The sequence below is a fragment of the Palaemon carinicauda genome, unplaced genomic scaffold (assembly GCF_036898095.1).
Source record: "Palaemon carinicauda isolate YSFRI2023 unplaced genomic scaffold, ASM3689809v2 scaffold5, whole genome shotgun sequence".
In the NCBI taxonomy this organism is placed as follows: domain Eukaryota; kingdom Metazoa; phylum Arthropoda; class Malacostraca; order Decapoda; family Palaemonidae; genus Palaemon; species Palaemon carinicauda.
The window spans coordinates 27,145-52,643 of record NW_027171761.1 but is presented as its reverse complement, the minus strand read 5'-3'; the positions used below and the strand labels follow the sequence as shown (position 1 = coordinate 52,643).

General features: G+C 37.5%; 1 protein-coding gene and 1 pseudogene across 1 annotated transcript in view; one reads left to right on the top strand and one right to left on the bottom strand.

Annotated features, from left to right (window-relative positions):
• The window catches only part of LOC137637025 (protein O-linked-mannose beta-1,2-N-acetylglucosaminyltransferase 1-like), a 34,854-nt gene extending 16,532 nt beyond the window's left edge, over positions 1-18,322 (bottom strand). Inside the window, exons 1-8 of the mRNA XM_068369336.1 lie at positions 17,742-18,322; positions 13,836-13,886; positions 13,496-13,572; positions 13,010-13,207; positions 11,223-11,408; positions 6,547-6,652; positions 1,500-1,630; positions 413-483 (exon numbers count right to left, since the gene is read on the bottom strand). Of these exons, the coding sequence (XP_068225437.1) occupies positions 413-483; positions 1,500-1,630; positions 6,547-6,652; positions 11,223-11,408; positions 13,010-13,207; positions 13,496-13,572; positions 13,836-13,886; positions 17,742-17,961 (1,040 nt within the window). The 5' untranslated portion in view covers positions 17,962-18,322. The remainder of the gene's footprint in view (positions 1-412; positions 484-1,499; positions 1,631-6,546; positions 6,653-11,222; positions 11,409-13,009; positions 13,208-13,495; positions 13,573-13,835; positions 13,887-17,741) is intronic.
• Positions 18,323-19,447: 1,125 nt separating this feature from the next.
• LOC137637027 (trichohyalin-like) lies at positions 19,448-22,950 on the top strand (annotated as a pseudogene).
• Positions 22,951-25,499: the final 2,549 nt, after the last annotated feature.

Here is a 25,499-nt window from a genome sequence, read left to right as displayed (position 1 = left end):
ACTTTTTGGAAGAAAAGGCATATATATATATGTAGGTATATATATATATATATATATATATATATATATATATATATATATATATATATATATATAGAGAGAGAGAGAGAGAGAGAGAGAGAGAGAGAGAGAGAGAGAGAGAGAGGGGGGGGGGGTAAGGGGGAGGAGTTGGAGAGTGGGCTAGTGACTTGTGGAGTTGAAGCATCAGTGGGGAAATCAATTTAAAACCACGAGCCTTCCCCTATCGTCCATTTCTCACTGCGTTGAGTATTAGTGAACTTAATTATCATTTCCTGATGTTATGTTAAGTGATTATCATGACTTTTAGCAATAGAACCTTATATTATACAATAACTTATTTAAACATAATTTTTTGGAGGCAATAAATTGACAACACTTTTTGAATTCTTACCTGTAGAAATTGAAGGGTTTAATAGCTGTTAACATGGCTACTGGTATGATTTCTGTTATAGCAATCTTCTCCTGTGTTCCAATAAAGAGAATCAAAACATTTAAAGTTAGTTCTTTCATGTTCATATTAACTATACACTGGAAAATCTTACTGTACTGTAGGCTTATGTCTTAATTTTTTTTTTTTCAATAGCGTTGTTAAAGAAGATAAAAAATGCCAAATTACTTAGAAATCTTAAGAAAATCATGTAATGTTATATTAAGAAATAACCAAGTAAGAAGGACACTCCAAAATCAAACCATTGTTCTCTAGTCTTGGGTTGTGCCATATTCTCTGTACCATGATCTTCCACTGTCTTGGGTTAGAGCTCTCTTGTTTGAGGGTCCCCTCGGGCACACTATTCTATCATATTTCTCTTTTTTTTTTTTGTTAAAGTTTTTATAGTTTATATAGGAAATATTTATTTCAATATTACTGTTCCTAGAATATTTTAGTTTTCCTTTTTTCCTCTCCTCACTGAGCTATTTTCCTTGTTGTGGCCCTTGGGCTTATAGCTTCCTGCTTTTCCAACTAGGGTTGTAGATTAGCAAGTAATAATAATAATAATAATAATAATAATAATAATAATAATAATAATAATAATAATAATAATAATTTGTAAATGCAAACTCATTTAAAGTTTAAACTTATCAAAGGATATTTCTACTTATTTACTGTACATGCAACTGCCATTTATTAATTCTTAAAGCTATCAAGAAGCTTATATAAAAGATAGCGTCCACTTTAAAATCACATTATTATTATTATTATTATCATTATTATTATTATTATTATTATTATTATTATTAGCTAAGCTATAACCCTAGTTGGAAAAGCGAGATGCTATAAGCCCAAGGCCTACAACGGGGAAAATAGCCAAGTGAGGAAAGGAAATTACGAAAAACTAGCAAAGAAGTTTAACAACAATAAGGACATTAAAATAGATCTTTCAAGTTACTTGTGAAAGAATGCACATTCAAACAAGAAGGTGCAAGAGCCGCGTTCAAGAAGGTGCAAGAGACGCGTTCATACTGATGGTGGTACTTACGGCTCCATATCTGAATGCACGAGGATTGATGGGATCCTCACAGGTGCATAGTCTAGCATATCCTTCGTAATCTTCACAAAATTTCCTCTGATCTTCCATAGCAGGATCGGCGTGCCACGGGCACCTAGGGACTGGACAAGAGAAGAAAGGCAACCTTAGAATTGGGGCTATGATCACTCGTCCTAATGCCGGAGTTGCTGTCCGGTTATTCTGTGTGTGTGTGTGTGTGTGTGTGTGTGTGTGTGTGTGTGTGTGCTCTCTCTGATGTACTGTACCAGGACCCACTTAGTTCTAAGTGTGTCCTGAGATGTACATACCTAGCATGTATAATCAATTTAAACCTTGACATCAGTAGGCCAGTCTTTCAGACTAAAATTCAAAAGCATTCCCTAGTTTTTTCCTCCTTCGATATAGGTCCATATCCCATGAATATGGATTTAGCGCTACAATGAACACCTAGGTCATTGAAATGAATAATACTATTCTCTTTTCATCATACATAATCCTGGGATATTGATCAAAAACTTGAAATTATAGTTTGTCGAATCAATTTTCATTCGAGGGCTTCAGAAAATGTATTCTAAAATTGTTCCCATAATTTTCTTTACAAACGAACAGAAATCAAATAAGGGTGACATTTAGACGTTTATTTTAGTCAATAAGACAATAAATCATGGAAAACACTGAATTTTGTAAATATACCCAAATATTAAAAAAAAGATATCACAACAGGTTCAAACTTTAGATTTCAAACTATAAATGTATTTTTTTCTTAAAACCAATGCAGTATCAAAGTCTCAGCATTAAAACACCAACGTATATTCATTTTATACTTGTAATCATGAATCCATTTCTGAACTTTAAAACCCTAATCATGCTGCTAAAACTTTTAAAAATTCTGGCAATGGGTTATAGAATTCAAGATCCAAAGAGATAAGAGTGGAAGAGTTACAACTAAAAAAGAGAAAATGCGAAACAAATTGAAAACAACAATTTAACGACATAGGTACAGTAGCATTTGGCGAATCTTCAGAACGATTTTGTATAAGATATATTAACATAAAAAAGAGCAAATGAAAATTAACATTTTTGTGATTAGGAAATCAATGCTACGATGAGGAATAGTAAAATTCCAGGATAATCACAAAAAATAACTATTTTCCCTTGATTAGTTTGAGAGCCAGTCATTGAAGAGTTGACTAAATACGTAGACACATAGTAAGAAAAACACGATAATAAACAGGAAAAGGGGCAATGAACTTCAGGAAAAAGGGACAATGAACTACAAGGAGAAGGGACGATGAATTACAAGGAAAAGGAATGATAAACTACAAGGAAAAGGGACAATGAACTACAAGGAAAAGGGACGATGAACTACAAGGAAAAGGGATGCTAAACTACAGGGAAAAGGGAAAATGAACTACAGGGAAAAGGGACAATGAACTCCAAGGAAAAGGGACGATAAACTACAGGGAAAAGTGACAATGAACTACAGGGAAAAGGGACAATGAACTACAAGGAAAAGGGACGATGAACTACAAGGAAAAAGGATGATAAACTACAAGGAAAAGTGACAATGAACTACAGGGAAAAGGGACAATGAACGACAGAGAAATGGAACAATGAACTCCAAGGAAAAGGGACTATGAACTACAGGGAAAAGGGAAAATGAACTACAAGGAAAAGGGACGATGAACTACAAGGAAAAGGGATGATAAACTACAGGGAAAAGGGACAATGAACTACAATGAAAAGGGACGATGAACTACAAGAAAAGGGATGATAAACTACAGGGAAAAGGGAAAATGAACTACAGGGAAAAGGGACAATGAACTCCAAGGAAAAGGGACGATGAACTACAAGGAAAAGGGATGATAAACTACAAGGAAAAGTGACAATGAACTACAGGGAAAAGGGACGATGAACTACAAGGAAAAGGGACGATGAACTACAAGGAAAAGGGATGATAATCTACAAGGAAAAGTGACAATGAACTACAAGGTAAAAGGGAAGATGAACTACAGGGAAAAGGGAAAATGAACTACAAGGAAAAGGGACGATGAACTACAAGGAAAAGGGATGATAAACTACAGGGAAAAGGGACAATGAACTACAGGGAAATGGAACAATGAACTCCAAGGAAAAGGGACGATGAACTACAGGGAAAAGGGAAAATGAACTACAAGGAAAAGGGACGATGAACTACAAGAAAAAGGGATGCTAAACTACAGGGAAAAGGGAAAATGAACTACAGGGAAAAGGGACGATGAACTCCAAGGAAAAGGGACGATGAACTACAAGGAAAAGGTAAGATGAACTACAAGGAAAAGGGATGATAAACTACAAGTAAAAGTGACAATGAACTACAGGGAAAAGGGACAATGAACTACAAGGAAAAGGGACAATGAACTACAAGGAAAAGGGATGATAAACTACAAGGAAAAGTGACTATGAACTACAGGGAAAAGGGACAATGAACTCCAAGGAAAAGGGACGATGAACTACAAGGAAAAGGGATGATAAACTACAAGGAAAAGTGACAATGAACTACAGGGAAAAGGGACACTGAACTACAAGGAAAAGGGACGATAAACTACAAGGAAAAGGGATGATAAACTACAAGGAAAAGTGACAATGAACTACAGGGAAAAGGGACGATGAACTACAGGGAAAAGGGAAAATGAACTACAAGGAAAAGGGACGATGAACTACAAGGAAAAGGGATGATAAACTACAGGGAAAAGGGACAATGAACTATAGGGAAATGGAACAATGAACTCCAAGGAAAAGGGACGATGAACTACAGGGAAAAGGGAAAATGAACTACAAGGAAAAGGGACGATGAACTACAAGAAAAAGGGATGCTAAACTACAAGGAAAAGGGAAAATGAACTACAGGGAAAAGGGACGATGAACTCCAAGGAAAAGGGACGATGAACTACAAGGAAAAGGGAAGATGAACTACAAGGAAAAGGGATGATAAACTACAAGGAAAAGTGACAATGAACTACAGGGAAAAGGGACAATGAACTAAAGGGAAAAGGGAAAATGAACGACAAGGAAAAGGGACGATGAACTACAAGGAAAATGGATGATAAACTACAAGGAAAAGTGACAATAAACTACAGGGAAAAGGGACAATGAACTCCAAGGAAAAGGAACGATGAACTACAAGGAAAAGGGATGATGAACTACAAGGAAAAGTGACTATGAACTACAGGGGAAAAGGGACAATGAACTACAAGGAAAAGGGACGATGAACTACAAGGAAAAGGGATGATAAACTACAAGGAAAAGTGACTATGAACTACAGGGAAAAGGGACAATGAACTACAGGGAAAAGGGAAAATGAACTACAAGGAAAAGGGACGATGAACTACAAGGAAAAGGGATGATAAACTACAAGGGAAATTGACAATGAACTACAGGGAAAAGGGAAAATGAACTACAAGGAAAAGGGACGATGAACTACAAGGAAAAGGGATGATAAATTACAAGGAAAAGTGACTATGAACTACAGGGAAAAGGGACAATGAACTACAGGGAAAAGGGACGATGAACTACAAGGAAAAGGGATGATAAACTACAAGGAAAAGTGACAATGAACTACAGGGAAAAGGGACAATGAACTCCAAGGAAAAGGGACGATGAACTACAAGGAAAAGGGATGATAAACTACAAGGAAAAGTGACTATGAACTACAGGGAAAAGGGAAAATGAACTACAAGGAAAAGGGACGATGAACTACAAGGAAAAGGGATGATAAACTACAAGGAAAAGTGACTATGAACTACAGGGAAAAGGGACAATGAACTACAGGGAAAAGGGAAGATGAACTACAAGGAAAAGGGACGATGAACTACAAGGAAAAGGGATGATAAACTACAAGGAAAAGGGATGATAAACTACAAGGAAAAGTGACAATGAACTACAGGGAAAAGGGACAATGAACTACAAGGAAAAGGGACGATGAACTACAAGGAAAAGGGATGATAAACTACAAGGAAAAGTGACAATGAACTACAGGGAAAAGGGACAATGAACTCCAAGGAAAAGGGACGATGAACTACAAGGAAAAGGGATGATAAACTACAAGGAAAAGTGACAATGAACTACAGGGAAAAGGGACAATGAACTACAAGGAAAAGGGACGATAAACTACATGGAAAGTGACAATGAACTACAGGGAAAAGGGACAATGAACTATAAGGAAAAGGGACGATGAACTACAAGGAAAAGGGGCAATGAACTTCAGGGAAAAGGGATGATAAACTACAGGGAAAAGGTGCAATGAACTTCAGGGAAAAGGGACGATGAACTGAAGGGAAAAGGGACAATGAACTACCGGGATAAGGGACAATGAACTACAAGGAAAAGGGGAGTTGAACTACAGGGAAAAGTGGCAATGAACTACAGGGAAACGGGACGACGAACAAAGGTGGGAAAAAGGACGATGAACTACAGGGAAAAGAGACGATGAACAACGGTGGGAAGGGGACAATGAACTACATGGAAAAGGGACGAAGAACAAAGGTGGGAAAAGGGACGATGAACAATGGTGGGAAAAGGGACAATAAACTACAAGGATAAGGGACGATGAACTACAGGGAAAAGGGACAATGATCTACAAGGAAAAGGAACGATGAACTACAAGAAAAAGGGACAATGAACAACCATGGTGGGAAAAGGAACGATTAACTACAGGAAAAAGGGGCTACTCATGTAAATATTTGTTTCTTTACAGAAATCTTATTCTTGCACAGTTTTACATTGGATTTCGCGATTGATAAATTTGAACTGAATATAATAAGTTAAGCGAGATGTCGAAGGAATGCTCCAAAGACCCTCAAGTGATGCCTACTGTGCACTGCGTGAGGTGCACTGATGGCAATAAACCTCCCCCTAGTGGAGTGCATAGCTTTAGAAGTCATAACTAAAGATTAAAGATGATTAAACCAGTACAAAAAGTAAGCAGAAATATCAATGAAGTCAACAGCAATTCCATGATAGATAAAGTCTAAGAGATTGAAGCAGGTTATAGAATTACTTGGTCCTTTAGGTACGTAGCTCTGAACATCGATTGGCGATGGGTACCTGACTTCTAACCGATGATGAATGGTAATGGCCTCTGCCCATACTCGTCCTTTGCTGGCCTGCGAAGAGATTTGTCATTTGCATTAGAAACAACTTATTCTCTCTCTCTCTCTCTCTCTCTCTCTCTCTCTCTCTCTCTCTCTCTCTCTCTCTCTCTCTCTCTCTCTCTCTCTCTCAATTTGTAGTGTGACTATGCAAAGAAATTCTCTCTCTCTCTCTCTCTCTCTCTCTCTCTCTCTCTCTCTCTCTCTCTCTCTCTCTCTCTCTCTTCATCTCTAAATTTGTAGTGTGACTATGCAAAGGAATTCTCTCTCTCTCTCTCTCTCTCTCTCTCTCTCTCTCTCTCTCTCTCTCTCTCTCTCTCTCAGTAATCGCCTCTGTAAATTTGTACATTATGACTATGAAAAGGAATTAATTACCTTCTTATAGGATGAACGTGTTTCGTGAAGAGGATGGAAATGTCTTTTTTGACTATGAAAAGGAATTAATTACCTTCTTATAGGATGAACGTGTTTCGTGAAGAGGATGGAAATGTCTTTTTTGACTATGAAAAGGAATTAATTACCTTCTTATAGGATGAACGTGTTTCGTGAAGAGGATGGAAATGTCTTTTTTGACTATGAAAAGGAATTAATTACCTTCTTATAGGATGAACGTGTTTCGTGAAGAGGATGGAAATGTCTTTTTTGACTATGAAAAGGAATTAATTACCTTCTTTTAGGATGAACGTGTTTCGTGAAGAGGATGGAAATGTCTTTTTTGACTATGAAAAGGAATTAATTGCCTTCTGATAGAAATGTCTTTTTTGACTATGAAAAGGAATTAATTACCTTTTTGTAGGATGAACGTGTTTCGTGAAGAGGATGGAAATGTCTTTTTTGACTATGAAAAGGAATTAATTACCTTCTTATAGGATGAACGTGTTTCGTGAAGAGGATGGAAATGTCTTTTTTGACTATGAAAAGGAATTAATTACCTTCTTATAGGATGAACGTGTTTCGTGAAGAGGATGGAAATGTCTTTTTTGACTATGAAAAGGAATTAATTACCTTCTTATAGGATGAACGTGTTTCGTGAAGAGGATGGAAATGTCTTTTTTGACTATGAAAAGGAATTAATTACCTTCTTATAGGATGAACGTGTTTCGTGAAGAGGATGGAAATGTCTTTTTTGACTATGAAAAGGAATTAATTACCTTCTTATAGGATGAACGTGTTTCGTGAAGAGGATGGAAATGTCTTTTTTGACTATGAAAAGGAATTAATTACCTTCTGATAGAAATGTCTTTTTTGACTATGAAAAGGAATTAATTACCTTTTTGTAGGATGAACGTGTTTCGTGAAGAGGATGGAAATGTCTTTTTTGACTATGAAAAGGAATTAATTACCTTCTTGTAGGATGAACGTGTTTCGTGAAGAGGATGGAAATGTCTTTTTTGACTATGAAAAGGAATTAATTACCTTCTTATAGGATGAACGTGTTTCGTGAAGAGGATGGAAATGTCTTTTTTGACTATGAAAAGGAATTAATTACCTTCTTATAGGATGAACGTGTTTCGTGAAGAGGATGGAAATGTCTTTTTTGACTATGAAAAGGAATTAATTACCTTCTTATAGGATGAACGTGTTTCGTGAAGAGGATGGAAATGTCTTTTTTGACTATGAAAAGGAATTAATTACCTTCTTATAGGATGAACGTGTTTCGTGAAGAGGATGGAAATGTCTTTTTTGACTATGAAAAGGAATTAATTACCTTCTGATAGAAATGTCTTTTTTGACTATGAAAAGGAATTAATTACCTTTTTGTAGGATGAACGTGTTTCGTGAAGAGGATGGAAATGTCTTTTTTGACTATGAAAAGGAATTAATTACCTTCTTATAGGATGAACGTGTTTCGTGAAGAGGATGGAAATGTCTTTTTTGACTATGAAAAGGAATTAATTACCTTCTTATAGGATGAACGTGTTTCGTGAAGAGGATGGAAATGTCTTTTTTGACTATGAAAAGGAATTAATTACCTTCTTATAGGATGAACGTGTTTCGTGAAGAGGATGGAAATGTCTTTTTTGACTATGAAAAGGAATTAATTACCTTCTGATAGAAATGTCTTTTTTGACTATGAAAAGGAATTAATTACCTTTTTGTAGGATGAACGTGTTTCGTGAAGAGGATGGAAATGTCTTTTTTGACTATGAAAAGGAATTAATTACCTTCTTATAGGATGAACGTGTTTCGTGAAGAGGATGGAAATGTCTTTTTTGACTATGAAAAGGAATTAATTACCTTCTTATAGGATGAACGTGTTTCGTGAAGAGGATGGAAATGTCTTTTTTGACTATGAAAAGGAATTAATTACCTTCTGATAGAAATGTCTTTTTTGACTATGAAAAGGAATTAATTACCTTTTTGTAGGATGAACGTGTTTCGTGAAGAGGATGGAAATGTCTTTTTTGACTATGAAAAGGAATTAATTACCTTCTTATAGGATGAACGTGTTTCGTGAAGAGGATGGAAATGTCTTTTTTGACTATGAAAAGGAATTAATTACCTTCTTATAGGATGAACGTGTTTCGTGAAGAGGATGGAAATGTCTTTTTTGACTATGAAAAGGAATTAATTACCTTCTTATAGGATGAACGTGTTTCGTGAAGAGGATGGAAATGTCTTTTTTGACTATGAAAAGGAATTAATTACCTTCTGATAGAAATGTCTTTTTTGACTATGAAAAGGAATTAATTACCTTTTTGTAGGATGAACGTGTTTCGTGAAGAGGATGGAAATGTCTTTTTTGACTATGAAAAGGAATTAATTACCTTTTTGTAGGATGAACGTGTTTCGTGAAGAGGATGGAAATGTCTTTTTTGACTATGAAAAGGAATTAATTACCTTCTTATAGGATGAACGTGTTTCGTGAAGAGGATGGAAATGTCTTTTTTGACTATGAAAAGGAATTAATTACCTTCTTATAGGATGAACGTGTTTCGTGAAGAGGATGGAAATGTCTTTTTTGACTATGAAAAGGAATTAATTACCTTCTTATAGGATGAACGTGTTTCGTGAAGAGGATGGAAATGTCTTTTTTGACTATGAAAAGGAATTAATTACCTTCTTATAGGATGAACGTGTTTCGTGAAGAGGATAGAAATGTCTTTTTTGACTATGAAAAGGAATTAATTACCTTCTTATAGGATGAACGTGTTTCGTGAAGAGGATGGAAATGTCTTTTTTGACTATGAAAAGGAATTAATTACCTTCTTATAGGATGAACGTGTTTCGTGAAGAGGATGGAAATGTCTTTTTTGACTATGAAAAGGAATTAATTGCCTTCTGATAGAAATGTCTTTTTTGACTATGAAAAGGAATTAATTACCTTTTTGTAGGATGAACGTGTTTCGTGAAGAGGATGGAAATGTCTTTTTTGACTATGAAAAGGAATTAATTACCTTCTTATAGGATGAACGTGTTTCGTGAAGAGGATGGAAATGTCTTTTTTGACTATGAAAAGGAATTAATTACCTTCTTATAGGATGAACGTGTTTCGTGAAGAGGATGGAAATGTCTTTTTTGACTATGAAAAGGAATTAATTACCTTCTTATAGGATGAACGTGTTTCGTGAAGAGGATGGAAATGTCTTTTTTGACTATGAAAAGGAATTAATTACCTTCTTATAGGATGAACGTGTTTCGTGAAGAGGATGGAAATGTCTTTTTTGACTATGAAAAGGAATTAATTACCTTCTTATAGGATGAACGTGTTTCGTGAAGAGGATGGAAATGTCTTTTTTGACTATGAAAAGGAATTAATTGCCTTCTGATAGAAATGTCTTTTTTGACTATGAAAAGGAATTAATTACCTTTTTGTAGGATGAACGTGTTTCGTGAAGAGGATGGAAATGTCTTTTTTGACTATGAAAAGGAATTAATTACCTTCTTATAGGATGAACGTGTTTCGTGAAGAGGATGGAAATGTCTTTTTTGACTATGAAAAGGAATTAATTACCTTCTTATAGGATGAACGTGTTTCGTGAAGAGGATGGAAATGTCTTTTTTGACTATGAAAAGGAATTAATTACCTTCTTATAGGATGAACGTGTTTCGTGAAGAGGATGGAAATGTCTTTTTTGACTATGAAAAGGAATTAATTACCTTCTTATAGGATGAACGTGTTTCGTGAAGAGGATGGAAATGTCTTTTTTGACTATGAAAAGGAATTAATTGCCTTCTGATAGAAATGTCTTTTTTGACTATGAAAAGGAATTAATTACCTTTTTGTAGGATGAACGTGTTTCGTGAAGAGGATGGAAATGTCTTTTTTGACTATGAAAAGGAATTAATTACCTTCTTATAGGATGAACGTGTTTCGTGAAGAGGATGGAAATGTCTTTTTTGACTATGAAAAGGAATTAATTACCTTCTTATAGGATGAACGTGTTTCGTGAAGAGGATGGAAATGTCTTTTTTGACTATGAAAAGGAATTAATTACCTTCTTATAGGATGAACGTGTTTCGTGAAGAGGATGGAAATGTCTTTTTTTACTATGAAAAGGAATTAATTACCTTCTTATAGGATGAACGTGTTTCGTGAAGAGGATGGAAATGTCTTTTTTGACTATGAAAAGGAATTAATTACCTTCTTATAGGATGAACGTGTTTCGTGAAGAGGATAGAAATGTCTTTCTGTCGTAGTCTCCGTATGTGGTGCATGCGCAATCATGGCCCAAGCTTCAAAAAGAGCCAGTTGACGGATCCGAGTGGCTCCCAACCTCTCCAGCGCCTCCAGAGCGTCGCCATGGCCCAAGAATCCCACTGCATCAGGCTTTGGAAAGAAATTTTCTTTATGTTTTTACAATCGACGTCGTATCACCCAGAAACAACCAGAGAAGATTAAAATTATTTTAAGTTTAGTACACTAATGCAAAGGATGTAAGTAGTGTAGGGCGTGGAAATATTTCAAGATTTGGCAAGAAATCTATCTTGATCAAAATCTCAAGATCTGGTTCGCTTAGGCATTTTAATTGTTTTGTAACTCATCAATTATTTTCCAAAAAAGATTGAGAGTATTGGCCTTCTGGCACTATACTCTTCAAATTGATCAATCTTAATGCTCTTAATGGTTTTGCTCCAGATAAAGAGAAAAGTCTTATATTCTAACAAAATCGGAACCTCTTTGAAAATTTTGTGGTGGCTGTGTCGAATTACCAATTGGTGGAACCTTCATTACTATTATTATTATTATAAACTACATATTCATATAAAGAAAGGCTAATGAATAATAAAATGAAGAGAAAATTTCAACAGATAAAGGTTAGTTAGCAATGAAATTAATATTGACACACAAAATAACGTAAAAACGGTTGAGCTCCGAATAAGAAAAAAGAAGAAAAAAAAAGCATAATTCTTATGACTCGTCAAAGCAGTAATTTTATAAACTCTGACCGTAATGTTCACTATACTCTTAAGCAGAAAAAAGGTGCGGAAGAATATTTGATTCTGAAGTTTTGAGGAAGCAGAAGAGGAAACAAGGAAAATGCTGCGTCGATGGAGTAGAGAAACTTTTGGAAAGTGTAAGATAGAATGAAACTGTATGAAGAAAAGCAACTGTTTCTAAAGGCGGGTTTACAAGGTCGAACGGTTCGACTAGCAAGTGTTTGAAGTGATGTTCGAACGAGTGAACATGGTATTTGGTTGTCGAACACGTTTGTCGAACGGTTCGGAGAAAGTCTGCCTTCGCCTGACCTTTGTGGGCGAAGCTTCATTGTCCACAAACCTTATGCATTTGTGAATGATTCCACCTCTTCGAACCGCTTGACAATCAGGTTCGACAACCGGGTTCGACGAACCGTTTGACCGTGTAAACCCCGCTTAAGGAAGGGGAATTGGTTGATGTAAGAAAAGAAGTCCTTCTTTCCTTCTCTGATTTATGTAAGAGTAGAAGAGACTCTTTAGCTATGGTCAGCAGCTCTTCTACGAGAAGGACACTCAAAAATCAAACCATTGTTCTCTAGTCTTGGGTAGTGCCATAGCCTCTGTATCATGGTCATCCACTGTCTTGGGTTATTCTTCTTTTGCTTGAGGGTACACTCGGGCACACTATTCTAATTGGTTTCTCTTTCTCTTGTTTTTTTTTTAAGTTTTTATAGTTTATATAGGAAATATTTATTTAGATGATGTTACTGTTCTTAAGATATTTTATTTTTCCTTGTTCCTTTTCCTCACTGGGCTGTTTTCCCTGTTGGAGACTCTGGGCTTATAGCATCTTGCGTTTCCAACTAGGGTTGTAGCTTAGAAAGTAATAATAATAAATAATAATAATAATAATAATAATAATAATAACAACGACAATAATAATAATAATAATAATAATAATAATAATAATAATAATAATAATAATAATAGTAACTTAATTCTCGTCCTCACCACAGCAGCAATGACGACCAGTCGACCAGGCAGAATATCGTGCAGGTTCTTCGCCAAATTCTGATGTTCTGCAGGTTGGTGAGTCAGAAACATTCTAGCCTGCATAAGATGGCCTGTACTTGGGTGGAGTATCAGCACGTGGAAGCCTGCATGAGTGTAGAACTTGAACTGGCTTAGATTCCCTCGCTTTTCGTATATCTGGAAATAGAATTTGGTATTTCATGATAATTTGTATTCGAAGAGATTCTGTGGAACCTGAAATATAATTTGAAGGCCTTCAGACTATTAACTGTCATTTTCTTGTAATGTTTCTTTTTAATATAACCCTCAATTACTTTTATTCTAGCCTCAAGGTAGATAGAAATATCCTGTAAATATAAATATTAACTTAAAGTGAGCCTTTAGTCTCTGGGAATATCATGGGACTGTCATATTATACATATACGTTGAAAAAAGGAAAAGATGAAGAAAGTTAATATTACTTACCAACATGTCATCTTTGAAAACCTGTACTTTTTCTATGTCAATGAGTATCCTGATCTTTAGTGTGTCCTTTTCCGCCACTGAAGTGAAGAATACCCCAAAAAAATATTAGTGTGAGCAAATAGACACCAAAGTTCAAACATTGTAAACCGACTAAATGATACATACAATGGCAAACGAGATCTTGACATCACGCATTCTGCCAATTCTTTAGTTAATTTCATAAATCTGATCATCTTAAGATAATCTTTGGATAAAAGAACGATATGAATGAAGCATCAGTGTTATTTTGAAATTTGATAGTTTAGAGGAAGCAGAAAGAATAGATGCAAAGAGTCCTTACTGTGTAGCCGTTCCGCTGCTGTTATATTCACTGGGCGAAGACTCCATTCCTCTGAAACAAGGAAGAAGACATTCTTTTTGCAAATCGTTTTCCAAAGCTTCTGGAAGAATTGCTTACTATAAGTTTCGACCATATTACAATCACTGGTTTCCTTAACTATTATATACTGTGTGTAAACAAGAGAAACACTACAATTTTGACCGAGTGGCTTATATCCTAAAGTTTGCCAGTTGGTAGCCAACTTAGACCTAGTCCCATTTTCAGTTATTTTGGACAAACCAAGCATTTAAGAGACAAAGGTATCGAATAAGTTTTTCTAGTATTTAAAACCTTCATAAATCATATATTGATATTACTTTTCTCATATTTCTGCAGAAACTATAGACAAAAAATCCCAAATGGCTGACAAATTTGAACATTATTATCATACATGACAAATTGAACTATAGTTAAAAGTAAATAGTACAGCAATCATTGCAACATGTTCATAATGAACATTATCATCACTATGACCACATTCACAATCCTTTTCTTTAAGTGAGACAGTTACAAAAAAACTCAAAAAGGGGATGCAACTTGTTTAATAAAACATTATTATTATTATTATTATTATTATTATCATTATTATTATTATTACAAGCTAGGCTATAACCCTATTTGGAAAAGCAAGATGCTATAAGCCAAAGGGCTCCAAGAGGGGAAAACAGCCCAGTGAGAAAAGGAAATAAATAAACTACACGAGAAGAATAAACAATGAAAATAAAATATTTCAAGAACAGTAACAACATTAAATTCAGATCATTTTTATAAAAACAATAAAAAACTTAAAAAAAAAAAAAAAACAAGAGGAAGAGAAACAAGACAGAATAGCATGCCCGAATGTAACCCCCAAGCAAGAGAACTCTAACCCAAGACAGTGGAAGGCCAAGGTACAGAGGCTATGGCACTAGCCAAGACTAGAGAACAATGGTTTGATTTTGGAGTGTCCTCCTAGAAGAGCTGCTTTTCCCCTGAGTCTCATAAGCATCATTATTATGAACACCATCCCCAAAGCCTTATGGGTAACATAAAGTAACATATAGCTCTCTCTCTCTCTCTCTCTCTCTCTCTCTCTCTCTCTCTCTCTCTCTCTCTCTCTCTCTCTGACCATCTTTCATAGGCTATATATATATATATATATATATATATATATATATATATATATATATATATATATATACATATATATATATATATATATACATACATATATATATATATATATATATATATATATATATATATATATATATATATATAATATATATGTGAATATATATATATATATATATATATATATATATATATATATGTTGTTCTAGTAAAAGCTATATTCAATTTTTTTTAATGAGGGGCATTTGCACCGACTCGCAATGGTGCCCTTTTAGCTCGGAAAAGTTCACTGATCGCTGATTGGTTAGAATGATCTTGTCCAACCAATCAGCGAGCGGGAAACTTTTCAGAGCTAAAAGGGCACCCCTGCGAGTCGGTGCAAATCTGCCTCGCTAAAAAGAATTGATTTTAGTCGTCCCATGAAAATAGCTTATTGCACTGTAAGCCATGCAAAAAGAAACTGTTGGAAAGAGAGAGAGAGAGAGAGAGACACCTGTTAGGTTCATGTTATGTATTTGTAATGTGATACCATATGCGCTACGTATATTGAAAGTAATGTTGCACAGTATTGCATTAATAGAACATGTTTGAACGTTAATCATAAGTGTAGTATCGTATGTTGGGAAGGATTTAATCATTTACTAGTGACCTTACAGTAGGATGTGATTCTTCTTACTTTTATATTACAGTAGGATCCAGTCTTTTATGAGTGATGCTCATTTGTTATTTTTTTTTTATATTTTTATACAATACTTTTGTTTACATTGTACCCTCTCCAGTAACTAGTCTACAAAGCTCTGAGAGTTGTAGCAGTAATGTAAGCCTAGAGGAGGAAATATGGCCAGTCAATAGTTATGGCATCTTTTGACTGGCCAGACAGTACTACATTGGATCCTTCTCCCTGGCCACGGTTCATTTTATCTTTGCCTACACATAAACCGAATAGTCTGGCCTATTCTTTACACATTCTCCTCTGTCCTCATTCACCTGACAACACTGCTATTACCAAACAATTCTTCTTCACCCAAGGGGTTAACTACTACACTGTAATCGTTCAGGGGGCACTTTCCTCTTGGTAAGGGTAGAAAAGACTCTTTAGCCATGGTAAGCAGCTCTTCTAGGAGAAGCACACTCCAAAATCAAGTGTTGGGTAATGCCATAGCCTCTGTACCATGGTATTCCACTGTCTTGGGGGTAGAGTTCTTTTGCTTGAGGGCACAATCTCTATCTAATTTCTCTTCCTCTTGTTTTGTTAAAGTTTATATAGGAGAATTTTTTTTAACAATGTTACTCTTAAAATATTTCCTTTTTCCTTTTTTCCTTACCTCACTGGGCTATTTTCCCTGTCGGAGCCCCTGGGCTTATAGCATCCTGCTTTTCCCACAAGGGTTGTAGCTTAATAATAATAATAATAATAATAATAATAATAATAATAATAATAATAATAATAATTCAAATCGCATAAAGAAGTTTCGGCGAAGATGCTGGGATTGTCAAATACAACATTAATTCACTTATATATTATTCCAAGAATAAGTCAAAGCAGAAATCCAATTACATTGATAACAAATGTAAAATTGACGACGGAGAAGTACAAAAACTCACACAGAAGAGCAAACTATTCTCTAGAAGAAACCAACCTCCCGCCGCTGGAAGCTACAGCTAACCACAGGAACACATAACCCTAGGGTACAATGAAGCTCGATGTTATGAAAGAAGCCAAATTTAAACATTTCTAATGTGTAGAACTATTAAAGTTTATTGCATAAACACAAAAAAGAAATTAACAACATAGGAACTAAGTTAGAATTAAATTTGTTAAGGAAATTACAAGTTAATTTTGCTAAACTTCAATGTCCATAAATATCAGAATCAGACCTATAGGCCTACTTAAAAACAACAGGAAAAATCCGAATGCTTCAGGTGTGGTAAAACTGAAGCAAGGAAATTCCCTGTTATTGGACAGACAAGCATGAACTATAGAAAGATGGGCCATTTTGCAAATGTTTATAGATTTCCTAAATAGTATGAAAATAAAATAAATGTAGCAGTTGATACTATAAGGCCAAGAGAATAATGCGGAGAATGTTCACGATAATCAGGATAGGTTCAAACAAACACAAAACATTCTTTAAGTGGTGTTCTGGTTCCGAACACTTTTCATTTGTACATAATTTAACATTTTTTTTCCTTTTTACCGTTGTTATGGTTGTTGTGGCATGATTGGTAACGTCTCTACCTGATATTTCCCAGACAGGGGTTCGAGTCCCGCTCAGACTCGTTAGTGCCATTAGTGTCTGCAACCTTACCATCCTTGTGAGCTGGGGTTTGGGGGAGGGGAGCTATTCTGAATATATCCCGGTAGGCCTACTACTGCCAATAACAACAAAAATGATGATAATGATAAGAATACTAATAATAGTTGTAATACTGATAATGATGATACTTCAAAAAAAAAAAAAAAAAAAACTAGGCCTACTACTAGGCCTACTATGATGATGATCATCATCATTATAACTTATATTTCTATTACCTAAACATATTTACAAATATATTACGAAATAAATTAACTAAGATATTATAATGGGACTAGATAGGCCCCTAATCACAATGTAACCTGGTCCATTGCCTATCTTGCAACCCCTGTACTTGCGCCACTGATATAATAATTTCTAATAATTTCTGCAACTATTTGTTCCTTAAATTCATCTGTGAAAAAGTACAATTATTCAACCACTTAACAGTGTCACTTACCTCCAATCTTTCTCCAATCAACCGGAAACCTTTTTCTATCTCTAACGTTCCACGAGAGTCCATATCGACCAGATAGGAGAGTTTTGGGGAAATTTGAACCGTCTATAACAGAATATTCTTCTCTGCCACTCTTCTCTCTTATAAAGTTCGCCGAGTTCGAATGATCTATGAACCAAATGACTATCAGGATAGATGAGATATACTTTTTATTCAATTTCATTTTCACAGTTTTTCTTCTAAATATTCGGTTTTCATAAAAATTGATGGTGTAAAAGGCATGAGATGATTATTTGCCGACTGCTCAAATGTCAACCTTAAGTTGTTTTCCACTATTTTCAGTTCGAATACTAACTGATTTTTTTTTTTAAATATATTTTTACTTTCTTCCCTCTCAGCAAAGTTCTTGCCTAGTTCATTTCATAAATTAGATCAGTCTTTCTTTGGTCTCGCTTTTCCGTTGATAATAATATCGTAACTTCGTATATTTTTTCCTCCGTCGTACATTTTATTTGGCAAAAAAAGAGAAATAGTCACTATATTCGAGTCAACACGACCAAACTCAATAATAATAATAATAATAATAATAAATGTATAGCCTTTCAAAAGGCGCCAGCCACATCCACAGTAATGCAAGAGAGACTGACTTGACTTCCTCCGGCCACACGCTACATTTTCGTCATCTTTTTCCTCTACAATTAAGGAAAGAAGTCGCCACATGCGTACGCACGCACGCACACACTCGAATATATATATATATATATATATATATATATATATATATATATATATATATATATATATATATATATATATATTGTTCCACTGTCTTGGGTAGAGTTCTTTGCTCGCAATCTATCTTATTTCTTTTCCTTTTGGACTTTTTTTTTTAAATTCTATATAGTTTATATATGAAAGATCTATTTTAATCTTGTTATTGTTGTTTTGAAATATGTTATCTTAAATGTTCATTATTTATCTTGTAGTTTATTTAATTCCTTGCTTCCTTTCCTCACCGGGCTAATTTTCCCTGTTGGAGCCTTTGGGCTTAGAGCATCATTCTTTTCTAATTATGGTTATGGTTATAGCTTAGCTTGCAATATATGTATGTATATATATATATATATATATATATATATATATATATATATATATATAACTATATATATATATATATATATATATATATATATATATATATATATACATGAAAATCAATACAAATGATATAAGATTCTAAAAGCCTAAATCATGTTTTGAAGGATTGAGAATGTATTAATAAGATCAAAATGCAATTATAGCCGACAAGCATAAGTATAAAATAAAGAAAAATGAGAAAATTGGGAAAAAATATTAGGATTATTGAGAAAAGCCACTATGAAGAATAGGCCTAGGCCTAACTGTTTAGTTACACCCACAATAAGTTAATAACACGTTTTGTGAATAATTATCAAGTAGGCCAAGTGTTGCCTAGGGATTGGGGTAAAATATCATAGTGGGAAATTATTTATTTATCTTTTTATTTTGTAAATTAATCCCATTCGGTAACAGACTCCTTAACAGAAATCACCGGTTATCTGAAGCAATGTGTTGATTATAAAATTATATGTAAGACAAATACTGTAAATAAATGCACTATCAAAAATCATAACAATTATTGCTTGTATCTTGGAGGTTTTGAAAATTAAATTGATATAATAAACACACGGATGCATGTTAACATATTTCATGTTAAAAAGAGAAAGGAAGTAGGGAGAGAAAACAGTGGAAGAGGAGAAGGAGGAGTAGAAAGAGAAAGAAAGGGAAGAACAAGAGGAGTAGAAAGAGAAAGGCAGAGAAGAGGAGTAGAAAGAGAAAGACAGGGAAAAAGAGGAGTAGTAGAAAGAGGAAGACAGGGAAGAAGAGGAGTAGAAAGAGAAAGGCAGAGAAGAGGAGTAGAAAGAGAAAGACAGGGAGGAAGAGGAGGAGTAGAAAGAGAAAGACAGGGAAGAAGAGAAGGAGTAGAAAGAGAAACACAGGGAAGAGGAGTAAAAAGAGAAAGACAGGGAAGAAGAGAAGGAGGAGTAGAAAGAAAAAGACTGGGAAGAAGAGAAGGAAGAGTAGAAAGAGAAAGACAGGGAAGAAGAGGAGGAGTAGAAAGAGAAAGACAGGGAAGAATAGAAGGAGTAGAAAGAGAAAGACAGGGAAGAAGAGAAGGAGGAGTAGAAAAAGCAAGAACGAGAACAAGAGGAGGAGTAGAAAGTGAAAGACAGGGAAGAGAAGGAGGAGTAGAAAGAGAAAGACAGGGAAGAAGAGGAGGAGTAGAAAGAGGAAGACAGGGAAGAAGAGCAGAAGGAGTTGGAAGAGAAAGACAGGGAAGAAGGGGAGCAGAAAGAGTAAGACAGGGAAGAAGAGAAGGAGGAGTAAAGAAAAAGAAATGGAAGAAGAGGAGGAGTAGAAAGAGGAAGACAGGGAAGAAGAGAAGGAGTAGAAAGAGAAAGACAGGGAAGAAGAAGAGGAGTAGAAAGAGGAAGGCAGAGAAGAGAAGGATTAGAAAAAGTAAGACAGAGAAGAAGAGAAGGAAGAGTAGAAAGAGAAAGGCATAGAAGAGAAGTAGAAAAAGTAAGACAGGGAAGAAGAGAAGGAAGAGTAGAAAGAGCAAGACAGGGAAGAAGAGAAGGAGTAGAAAGAGAAAGACAGGGATGAAGAGGAGGAGGGGTAGAAAGAGAAAGGGAAGAAGAGAAGGAGGAGCTGAAAGAGTAAGACAGGGAAGAAGAGGAGGAGTAGAAAGAGAAAGGCAGAGAAGAGAAGGAGTAGAAAGAGCAAGACGGGGAAGAAAAGAAGGAGGAGTAGAAAGAGAATAACCGGGAAGAAGATGAGGAGGAGTAGAAAGAGAAAGGGAAGAAGAGAAGAAAGAGTAGAAAGTGTAAGACAGGGAAGTAGAGAAAAGTAGAAAGAGCAAGACAGGGAAGGAGAGAAGGAGTAGTAGAAAGAGAAAGACAGGGAAGAAGAGTAGGAAGAGTAGGAAGAGCAAGACAGGGAAGAAGAGTAGGAAGAGTAGAAAGAGCAAGACAGGGAAGAAGAGAAAGAAGAATAGAAAGAGAACGACAGGGAAGAAGAGGAGGAGGAGTAGAAAGAGAAAGGGAAGAAGAGAAGGAAGAGTAGAAAGAGCAAGACAGGGAAGAAGAGAAGGAGTAGAAAGATAAGGAAGAATAGACGGAGGAGTAGAAAGAGAAAGGGAAGAAAAGGAGGAGTAGAAAGAGAAAGGGAAGAAGAGAAGGAGTAGAAAGAGTAAGGCAGGGAAGAAGAGAAGGAAGAGTAGAAAGAGCAAGACAAGGAAGAACAGAAGGAGTAGTAAGATAGGGAAGAAGAGACGGAGGAGTAGAAAGAGAAAGGGAAGAAGAGAAGGAGTAGAAAGAGAAAGAGAGGGAAGAAGAGAAGGAGTAGAGAGAGAAAGAGAGGGAAGAAGAGGAATAGAAAGAAAAAGGGAAGACGAGAAGGAGTAGAAAGAGGAAGACAGGGAAGAAGAGAAGGAGTAGAAAGAGAAAGACAGGGAAGAAGAGGAGTAGAAAGAGAAAGACAGGGAAGAAGAGTAGAAAGAGAAAGACAGGGAAGAAGAGAAGGAGGAGTAGAAAGAGAAAGACAGGGAAGGAGAGGAGGAGTAGAAAGAGAAAAAGAGGGAAGAGGAGGAGGAGTAGAAAGAGGAAGAGAGGGAAGAAGAGGAGGAGTAGAAAGAGGAAGACAGGGAAGAAGAGAAGGAGGAGTAGAAAGAGAAAGACAGGGAAGAAGAGGAGGAGTAGAAAGAGGAAGACGGGGAAGAAGAGAAGGAGGAGTAGAAAGAGAAAGAAATGGAAGAAGAGGAGGAGTAGAAAGAGAAAGACAGGGAAGAAGAGGAGTAGAAAGAGGAAGACAGGGAAAAAGAGAAGGAGGAGTAGAAAGAGAAAGACGGAAGAAGAGGAGGAGTAGAAAGAGGAAGACAGGGAAGAAGAGAAAGAAGAGTAGAAAGAGCAAGACAGGGAAAAAGAGTAGGAAGAGTAGAAAGAGCAAGACAGGGAAGACGAGGAGGAGTAGAAAGAGAAAGGGAAGAAGAGAAGGAGGAGTAGAAAGAGTAACGCAGGGAAGAAGAGAAGGAAGAGTTGAAAGAGCAAGACAGGGAAGAAGAGGAGTAGAAAGATAGGGAAGAAGAGACGGAGGAGTAGAAAGAGAAAGGGAAGAAGAGAAGGGGGAGTAGAAAGAGTAAGACAGGGAAGAAGAGAAGAAAGAGTAGAAAGAGCAAGACAGGGAAGAAGAGACGGAGGAGTAGAAAGAAAAAGATAGGGAAGAAGAGACGGAGGAGTAGAAAGAGAAAGGCAGAGAAGAGGAGTAGAAAGAGTAAGACAGGGAAGAAGAGAAGGAAGAGTAGAAAGAGCAAGACAGGGAAGAAGAGAAGGAGTAGAAAGACAGAGGAGTAGAAAGAGTAAGACAGGGAAGAAGAGAAGGAAGAGTAGAAAGAGCAAGACAGGGAAGAAGAGAAGGAGTAGAAAGACAGAGGAGTAGAAAGAGTAAGACAGGGAAGAAGAGAAGGAAGAGTAGAAAGAGCAAGACAGGGAAGAAGAGAAGGAGTAGAAAGACAGAGTAGTAGAAAGAGTAAGACAGGGAAGAAGAGAAGGAAGAGTAGAAAGAGCAAGACAGGGAAGAAGAGAAGGAGTAGAAAGAGTAAGACAGGGAAGAAGAGAAGGAAGAGTAGAAAGAGCAAGACAGGGAAGAAGAGAAGGAGTAGAAAGACAGAGGAGTAGAAAGAGCAGGACAGGGCAGAAGAGAAGGAAGAGTAGAAAGAGCAAGACAGGGAAGAAGAGAAGGAGGGAGAGAAAGACACATAAAGGGGGAGGAGGAGGAGGAGTAGGGAGAAAAAGACAAGGAAGAGGAGGGGGGAGTATAAGGGAAGTAGGGGGAGAAAGACAAGGAAGAGGAAAAGGGAGAAGGAGGATCAGGGAGAGACAGACAGAGAAGAGGGGGGAGTAGGAGAAGGGGGAGTAAGGAGAGAAAGACAAGGAAGAGGGTAAGTAGGAGAAAGAGAAGTAGAGAGAGAGACAGGGAAGAGAGGGGGAAGGAGAATGATGAGCAGGGAGAGAAAGACAGAAAAGAGGAAGAAGGAAAAGGAAGATCAGGGAGAGAAAGACAAGGAAGAGGAGTAGTAGTAGAAAGAGAAGTAGGGAGAGAGAGACAGGGAAGAGAGGGTGAAGGAGAAGGATGAGCAGGGAGAGGAAGGAGGGAGGAGAAGTGGAGTAGAGAGAGAAAGACAGGGAAGAGGAGGGGGGATAAGGGGAGTGGGGGGAAAAAGAGAAAGAAAATGGAGGAATGAAAGGATTCATAGGGAAAGGAAGATGGGAAGAGAGGGAGTAGGCGAAAAATGAGTAAGGAGAGAAAGACATGGAGGAGGAAGGAGGGCGATGAAGTAGAGTAGGGAGAGAAAGACAGAAGAAGGGTGAGCAGTAGAGAGAGGCATGGGGAGAGAAAGACAGAGTAGAGCAGGGAGTAGGAGGAGGAGGAATAGGGAATGAAAGACAGGAAAGAGGAGGGGAAGGTGAAGGGGAGTAGGGAGAGAAAGACAGGGAAGAGGAGGGGGTATAGGGGGAGTAGGGGGAGCAAGGGAGCAGGGAAGAGGAAGGATGGAGGAGAAGCAGAGTAGGGAGAGAAAAACAGGGAGGAGATGGAGTAAGGAAAGGAGGAGTAGGGAGAGAAAGACAAGGAACAGATGAAGTAAGAGAGTGAGGAGTTGGGAGAAAGACAGGGAAGAGTGGGGAGTAGGAGAAGGAGTAGGGAGAGAAAGACAGGGAAGAGGAGGGGGAGGATAACAGGAGTAGGGGTAGAAAGACAAGGAAGAGGGGGAAGTAGGGGAAGGATTAGTAGGGAAAGAAATAAAGTGAAATGAGGGAGTAGGAGGAGGAGGAGCAAGGAGAGAAAGACAGGGAAGAACGGGTAGTAGGAGGAGTAGGAAGAGAAAGGCAGAGAAGAGGAGAGGGGGGGGGGGGGAAGGGGAATAGGAAAAGACAGGGAAGAGTGAGAGTAGAAGGAGGAGTAGGGAGAGAAAAACAGGGAAGAGGAGGGGATGTTTGAGGGGAGTAGGAGGAGAAAGACAGAAAATAGGATGGAGGGAAGAGAAGTGGAGTAGGGAGAGAAAGACCATGAATTGTGGGAAGTAGGGAGAGAAAGATAGGGAAGAGTGGGTAGTAGGAGAAGGAGTAGGGAGAGAAAGATAGGGAAGAGTGGGTAGTAGGAGAAGGAGTAGGGAGAGAAAGATAGGGAAGAGCGGGTAGTAGGAGAAGGAGTAGGGAGAGAAAGACAGGGAAGAGGAGGGGATGTTTGAGGGGAGTAGGAGGAGAAAGACAGAGAATAGGATGGAGGGAAGAGAAGTGGAGTAGGGAGAGAAAGACCATGAATTGTGGGAAGTAGGGAGAGAAAGATAGGGAAGAGTGGGTAGTAGGAGAAGGAGTAGGGAGAGAAAGATAGGGAAGAGCGGGTAGTAGGAGAAGGAGTAGGGAGAGAAAGATAGGGAAGAGCGGGTAGTAGGAGAAGGAGTAGGGAGAGAAAGATAGGGAAGAGTGGGTAGTAGGAGAAGGAGTAGGGAGAGAAAGATAGGGAAGAGTGGGTAGTAGGAGAAGGAGTAGGGAGAGAAAGATAGGGAAGAGTGGGTAGTAGGAGAAGGAGTAGGGAGAGAAAGATAGGGAAGAGCGGGTAGTAGGAGAAGGAGTAGGGAGAGAAAGATAGGGAAGAGCGGGTAGTAGGAGAAGGAGTAGGGAGAGAAAGACAGGGAAGAGGAGGGGATGTTTGAGGGCAGTAGGAGGAGAAAGACAGAGAATAGGATGGAGGGAAGAGAAGTGGAGTAGGGAGAGAAAGACCATGAATTGTGGGAAGTAGGGAGAGAAAGATAGGGAAGAGTGGGTAGTAGGAGAAGGAGTAGGGAGAGAAAGATAGGGAAGAGTGGGTAGTAGGAGAAGGAGTAGGGAGAGAAAGATAGGGAAGAGCGGGTAGTAGGAGAAGGAGTAGGGAGAGAAAGATAGGGAAGAGCGGGTAGTAGGAGAAGGAGTAGGGAGAGAAAGACAGGGAAGAGGAGGGGATGTTTGAGGGGAGTAGGAGGAGAAAGACAGAGAATAGGATGGAGGGAAGAGAAGTGGAGTAGGGAGAGAAAGACCATGAATTGTGGGAAGTAGGGAGAGAAAGATAGGGAAGAGTGGGTAGTAGGAGAAGGAGTAGGGAGAGAAAGATAGGGAAGAGTGGGTAGTAGGAGAAGGAGTAGGGAGAGAAAGATAGGGAAGAGCGGGTAGTAGGAGAAGGAGTAGGGAGAGAAAGACAGGGAAGAGGAGGGGATGTTTGAGGGGAGTAGGAGGAGAAAGACAGAGAATAGGATGGAGGGAAGAGAAGTGGAGTAGGGAGAGAAAGACCATGAATTGTGGGAAGTAGGGAGAGAAAGATAGGGAAGAGTGGGTAGTAGGAGAAGGAGTAGGGAGAGAAAGATAGGGAAGAGCGGGTAGTAGGAGAAGGAGTAGGGAGAGAAAGATAGGGAAGAGCAGGTAGTAGGAGAAGGAGTAGGGAGAGAAAGATAGGGAAGAGTGGGTAGTAGGAGAAGGAGTAGGGAGAGAAAGATAGGGAAGAGCGGGTAGTAGGAGAAGGAGTAGGGAGAGAAAGATAGGGAAGAGCGGGTAGTAGGAGAAGGAGTAGGGAGAGAAAGACAGGGAAGAGGAGGGGATGTTTGAGGGGAGTAGGAGGAGAAAGACAGAGAATAGGATGGAGGGAAGAGAAGTG